Source organism: Saprolegnia diclina (assembly GCF_000281045.1).
Source record: "Saprolegnia diclina VS20 unplaced genomic scaffold supercont1.143, whole genome shotgun sequence".
NCBI classification, from domain to species: Eukaryota; Oomycota; class Saprolegniomycetes; order Saprolegniales; family Saprolegniaceae; genus Saprolegnia; species Saprolegnia diclina.
Window position 1 is genome coordinate 82,839 of NW_008246210.1, and position 6,813 is coordinate 89,651.

At 53.9% G+C, this 6,813-nt stretch overlaps 2 protein-coding genes across 2 annotated transcripts; one reads left to right on the forward strand and one right to left on the reverse strand.

Moving 5' to 3' along the window:
- The first annotated feature begins 698 nt into the window (after positions 1–698).
- On the forward strand, positions 699–1,561 carry SDRG_16655 (hypothetical protein). The gene has a single exon (XM_008622871.1). It carries the CDS (start codon positions 1,004–1,006, stop codon positions 1,496–1,498), a length of 495 nt encoding a protein of 164 aa, XP_008621093.1. The 5' UTR covers positions 699–1,003; the 3' UTR covers positions 1,499–1,561.
- A 755-nt stretch (positions 1,562–2,316) lies between these two features.
- SDRG_16656 (hypothetical protein) lies at positions 2,317–4,053 on the reverse strand (the record flags this gene model as incomplete). Its single annotated transcript, XM_008622872.1, has 1 exon — positions 2,317–4,053. One exon carries the CDS (start codon positions 4,051–4,053, stop codon positions 2,317–2,319), a length of 1,737 nt encoding a protein of 578 aa, XP_008621094.1.
- Between the last annotated feature and the right edge of the window lie 2,760 nt (positions 4,054–6,813).

Here is a 6,813-nt window from a genome sequence, read left to right on the forward strand (position 1 = left end):
CGCGCGCGTTCTCGCGCGTCCGCTCCCACAACACACCGACGCGTATGCCATCCGAGAACCCATGTCACACGACACCAACTTCAAGTCGAGTCGAAGGCGCTGATCATGTCGAGCCGCGTTCGGGTGGCTTTCAAGTCGCGTTGAAGTCGACTGCAGAGGTAGCACGCTGCGTTGCCATTCCTCTTCTCGAGCGAAAAGGAATCGATTGGCCCCGCAAAATGGAGATTCAAGTATGTCCGAAGGGACATGCGCCATTGCATGCATGCATCGTTCGGGATCTGTCCTTGCAGTTGCAGTGCCGTCGCACGACCACGTCGTCGTCACGCGTTGCATCAACGCCTTTGCAGCACAAGAGAGTCGTCGTGGAGCTCACATGGAGCGAATTACATTGCATAGAGCCGAGCGAGTGCCGAGTGTCGTTGACGTTACGACGAAATGCGCCACCATATCTGTGAGTGCAGCGTGACTTGGACGTCACCAAGAGTCCGAGCCAAGTGGTTTTCACACGACCTTAAGGACTTTGTAGTGGCTACCATGAGCTACTGGGCTACCGCCGTCCGGTTGGATGAAATTCTAAATCGAATTCGAACAAACGGGTGCTGTTGAATGTCGTGTACTAGTACTAGTAGACGATATCAGAATTTGATGTGGCGCTGTGGTCTACACGCCCGCGGCAAATGATAGGTGAGGGTTGGAGCCTCCAGGAGCGAGCCCGTTAAGACCATCGAGGCATGGGACATACTAGTATCGGATATTTCGACTTAGCGCACGCTGTCGCTAACAACGCCCGTCGACTGCGCGCAACAGACTGAAATTTGGCGCGTGTGGGACACGTGGTCGATCACACTTGATGTTTGTATACGGCGCCTTGAAGATTCGTAACACAGAGCCGCGGCCTCGACACCATTCATACCAATGTGCGACAGACACGCAAAAGAAGCCAAATGCCAAGCAAGTCATTCTGCAATCACCACGCCCTTGCTTGTAGCTCTTGCTTGTATCTATGCCGCATCACACAATTCGTACCAAAACAGCCCACGTTGTCCTGCGCAACAAGGACCTGTTTCCCTTGATAACCGAGTACCAAGCCGGCCTCTATAATGACCTTCAAGCCCACGTCGCCACCGCCTCTTCGGCGTGGCTCGAGATGCTGCACAAAAAGACTTTTGCGGCGCCGCGCCCGCAGCTGCTCTCCGACTACATGGCGCAGCAGTCGATGTACGCGTTCTTTGGCCACATTGAGCCGACGACCCGGACGCAAGTCAAATTTGCATTTCACCTCGCGATTCTGCAAGGCGACGCCCCTACGCTCAAGCGCTGGCTGCGCTGCCGGCCGAATTGGGCGACCGACGACGCGATCGAGCTGGCCACATATTGCGACCACGCCGCGCTTGTTGCCGACTTGCGACGAGCCCAAGCTAATCCAGGCGCCTACTGTTTAAAAGACGTTGTGCCGCCAAAGAAGTCGCTCTCGAAACTCCGCTACGTCGAAGCCTAGGCGCAATTGATCGTGTCCCGTCTTGTTATTTAACGATTATATACTCTTGTCTGTCTCGCGCTACTTGATGGAATCTTGTCTCTACAGACAATAGTACATTCACCGAACTTCGTCATTCTCATGACCAAGGCTGCCACAAGGCGAGTCGGGAACCCATGTCCACAGCTCCGATTTCCAGCGAACGGAATCCCAACGCACCGGAAACGCTTACATGACGTGGCATCCTGTCGTTGCAGAGATAATTCCAAAGAGAAACCATTTCGGGTACCATTAGTGATGGACGTGCACCAGGAGGGAGCCGTAGTATCAGTAGTGTAGACTACCTTTGGCATAGGAAGCGGACACTTGCAAGCAGATGCACAACAACCAAGTCGATTTTTGGCCTAAAATGTCTTCTCCAGCCAGAGCTTTGCACCGTCTTCAGTGAAGGGGTGAGGTGAGGAAGGGCCAAACCGTCAGCGACGATGCCACTAGGATCGAGACCATCGGGACACTCCTATATCGTGCGGTACAAAACTACATTTTTAATTTGGTGTGTTGTGTCTGGTCGCTCCTGCATTCGACACGGCGGCGCCCTTTACATCACAACCGCCTTCGATAAACTACTAATTTAAAAACCACCGCTTTCGATGTCGCTTCGTTGCGTTTTGGGCCAGACTCCCTCCCAAACACGTACAATTGTGTACAAGTAGACACTTTGCATTTTGACACGCGACGATCCTCCAATGCATGTACGAATTCCGCAATACTGAAGCCAGCTTGTTTCCGTTCCAAATGTTGATATGACCCGCGCCAAGACATGCATACTGTCGTACCGATCACATTCCTTCGTCGGCGACGGCCTCGGTCCGGTGCTCGTCGCCCGAAGACCAGCTGGTTGCGTCGTCCAAGTGTGCAGCCAGAATCCGCGTCGCCACCATGTTGCCGTTGAGGTTGACCATGGTGCAAATACGATCCAAGAGGACGTCGATGGCCACAATGGACACGAACGCCGTCGGCAGCGTTGCGTTGGGAAACACCGTCTTCCATACCGTCACGAGCATCACCAGCGACGCGTTGGGCACGGGTGCAGTGCCCATGCACCCCAGGAGCGAGACGAAGAAGAGCACGACGAGCTGCGGCGTCTCAAGCGAGCTGCCCGACGAAATCGCAAGGAACGTCGTCATGAGTGGGTAGTACAAGCCCGACGCGTTCGTGTTGACGGGCGTCCCGAGGCACAGAACGAGTCGGCCAAAGCCGCGCGAGACTTGGCGCGTCTGGTGCACGACTGTCATTGCCACGGGGAGCGCCGCCATGGACGACGAGCACCCAAACGCAAACACATAGGCCGGAAAGAGTTGCCGGAGGTAGTTGTACGGGTTGATGCGCGTAAAGAGGAAGAGGAGAAGCGGTAGAGCCAAGAAGACGTGGCACACGACACCGCTCACAAAGGCAAGCACGAGGTAGCCGGCTTGGGACACAAAATTCGATGCGTTCGCGTTGTACGTCAAAACGGACGAGCTCACGAGGAAGCAGACCGCGATCGGGGTCAGAGCGAGCACATTGTTGATGAGCGAGAGAAGTGCGTTCCGGCTCTGCCGGAGAAGGTTGAGGAGACCATTCGAACTGGCATCGCCACTGTGCGACTTGGCGACTGCAAAGCCGAGGGGCAGAGCAAACACGATGATGCTCAAGAGCGACCCGTTGGCGAGCGAATGGAAAATGTTGTCTGACACCATATTGTAAATGATCGCAATCACTTGGTCCGTGAGCGACAGTTGCTGAAACTTGCCTTGGAGGTTAAGCACGTTGTTGATGTCGTTGATCTCGTACAAGGATGCGAGCGTCACATTGGGCTGAATGCACGCAATCGACCCGTTCTCGGCGGCTCCGAGGAAGAGCCCGTTCGCGCACTTAAGCCCAATGATTGCGGCGCTGCTCGACGCCGCCGTCGACGCAGTGATGTCGGGTGCAATGTACATGGCTCGAAACACCAGTGCCACAACCATGCCCTGGACAACCGCGAGCGACGACGTGAGAAAGAAGACGAGCGCGGTCCGAAGCGTCAAGACCGACGTGCGATTGAGCAAAACGACTTCTGCGATCGAGACCGTCATCGAGCAAAAGACCAGTGGCACAATGAGACACCGAAGCGCGCGGACAAAGAGGTCCCCGGGCAGTGCCATCCACTGCCGAGCTTCGCGCCCGATGTCAAGCGTCGCGAGGAGGAAGCCAAGTCCGACGCCGACACCCGTGCCGACGACTACCGCGATCGAGTTGACAAAGACAGAGCTCGAGCGCGCATCAAAGTTGCCGGTCGCGAGGTGCTTGACGTCGTTGGTGTCTTCGAGGACCGGGTCGTCGTAGACGAGCAACGAGGGCTGCCCGCGCGATGAAAAATCCGTGCGCACACCGAGTGGCGCGGCGGGGGGCGGCGGCCGGCGGTCGCCGCTTCGACTCGAACTGGCCGACGAGATGGACTCGGGTGTCGCGTGCAAGAGGTGGTGGCCGATCGGCTCTGGCGACGGTGCGGTCGGAGCTGTCTCGTAGTAGAGGTAGATGCCTTTTTTGCCCATGCTCCAGGTTCGAGTCGAAATCGGAAATGGGCATATCTACGCAGTCGAAACGAACGCAAGGCGATATGTCATGTGCCTACAGTATGTCGTCACTCGACAGGCAGAGGTAGAGGTTGCGTCGCCGGACCAGGTCCTTGTGCGGAGAATGCTTTGGCCGCTGTCCCGTGAGTCACGGACGTATAGGCCATGAGCCAAACATGAATCGATGCAGCTGAAAAACGACCAACGATTGATTTGCTCCGATAACGACCGAAATGACGCTCTTTGGCGAGGTTTTGATGGTAATTGCCAAGTCGTTGTGGGCGAGACGACCCCGTCGTGGTAGGTTTTGTAAGATCTTGGGCATTCAATTCGTCGCGAGGACGAGCCGAGTTCGTGTACGAGCCGGCTGACGGTGGGTGCGATTGGATTTGAAGAGTGAGGCATGGGCTGATGTTGGGAGACGGGAGTCGTACAGAGTACACATGAGATAGCCACTAGGTTTGGGTAACCGTGTCCCTTTGCGTTGATGCAGAAAAACGCCTCTTCTTTGGCATGCAGTGTACAGCTCGTACACTAGTTGCTGCAAGCAACGTGATGGCGACACCACTCGTGCGGACACTTGTGCCATCTTTCAAATACCACGGAAGCAGATCGCGCATGTGAGTTAAATGGGAGTTGTGTTCGCGCTCCATTGCACGCGGTGCGATGCAAAGGATGAATACAAGCTGCAATAGCATTAGTTTCCGCCAAAAAGTGATTTGGATATGGTCTTGGGCCATGTGCGACGCGTTGTTTCTTTTTATATTTTTCGATTGTAACTCTCCCTCTTTTACGGTTGCACTGCGCTTTGCTGGATAACGCCAGCACGACCCAACCCGTCGACCGCGACGAAGCATCCGGCTGAACCAGCTTTGTTTCCGCGCTCCACAACGGAAAAGAGTACACGTGATATCGCTAGCATTGGACGCCTTGCCTATCCGGTTTGATCACGTGGGAGACGCGACACGCGTCATATTGCTGTGGGAGGTCCCCACAATACTGTACTAGTACGCGTTAAACCCTGCGTTTGGCTCGTTTTAATCCACCTGGTTAGAAACACCTGTTGCACTTCAACGAGCGACACTCACGAAAGATCGGCAGTGCACTACTGACACGATGTTTATCTTCAACAAACAGCATTCGCAAACAATTGTCAGTGGGCTACTGAACACCTCCTTTTTCGGAGTTTCTGTTCAAAATATTGTGCTGCATACTGCACCGGAAACAGGACTGTCCTGGACGGAAATGTGGTCAAGGACTCATGCATCGGTGACCAGAACAATGGCGAGATTACTCGCCGACGCATACTCGTCGTTCGAAGACGTCGTCGTCGCGGTGTCGTTGCTCACCGCAAAATTTTCGTTTCGACCAACTCACTTGCGCCTCTTACGATGGGTCAGCTCCTTGGCCACTTGAAGACCCAGCCGCGGGTTTTTCTGCCTGGACAAGCTCTCGACCGATGGAAGAAGGAGGCGTTGAGATTTTACGCCTGTGGCCGCTGGCCAAGGATTCACACCGAAGTCAGCCAGTAGCTTTGGCGAGCTTCTTCGCCGAGGCAAGTTTAAAATATATATATTATGGGCCACTGGAGCCTAGCGCTTCCCAATGTGGAAAATAACTGCCCGTGGCCTGGAACCGAAACGGTTTGCACTACTCCGAAGTACATTGGCGTTGCGAAATGCAATCACCAAAGGGCAAGTGAATGCTGGCGTCAATGTCATCATGTACTAACGGTACTAGTACGTCGACTATCAAGGCAGTGGGAGACGTACTGGATCGCAGAAACCAAAGGGCCATGGTTTATTGGAATGTCGTTTTTTGAGAAATCAGAAATGTAGAGATAAAGAAACAACGACTATTGCAGGACTGTGCTTGTTTGCTGGAAACTGCGAGCAAGACAAGGCAGTGAGGGCTCGCGCGTCAGTCTAAACACTTTTGTTGTTGAAATGAGTCTATCGAAATTTTCAGTCTAAACACTGTTTTGGAAATAGTGCGTCTACTGATTGCCAGAGACGAAGGTTTCGGGGGTTTCGACGGCCTCAAATGGACGGCTGCGGAAGTCTTACGAGGCAAACAACTGCGTTTTGCAGCATCCCCTAACCACTGAGTGAGAGTGTAACTTTGCAGAAGTAGAGGCACCAGCCAAAGGAGATACTCAGACGTTCGATCTTAGGGATGGAAGAACAACTGGTATCCATACGTGTGTTGGAAAATTACTATGCATCGGTTACTTGATTCTAGCAATGGACAACAAGACAACCTCCATTTTTCTGCCGCTGGAATATTCGGGACTATTCTGGATGGCGGGAATCTGAAAGATACTTCCGGAATTTGATTCGTGATGATGACTGGACACTTCGAGATCTCGCCTCGTGCTGCACCCTCCAGGATAAGCTCCAACATCGAGCCCGTTAAGACCATCGAGGCATCGGACATACTAGTATCGGATATTTCGACTTAGCGCACGCTGTCGCTAACAAGGCCCGTCGACTGCGCGCCACAGACCGAAATTTGGCGCGTGTGGGACACGTGGTCGAGCACACTTGATGTTTGTATACGGCGCCTTGAAGATTCGTAGCACAGAGCCGCGGCCTCGACACCATTCATACCAATGTGCGACAGACACGCAAAAGAAGCCAAATGTCAAGCAAGTCATTCTGCAATCACCACGCCCTTGCTTGTAGCTCTTGCTTGTATCTATGCCGCCTCACACAATTCGTACCAAAACAGCCCACGTTG

Coding starts and splice junctions, on each gene's coding strand:
- SDRG_16655 (XM_008622871.1), top strand. CDS start 1,004: ATGCCGCATCACACAATTCGTACCAAAACAGCCCACGTTGTCCTGCGC.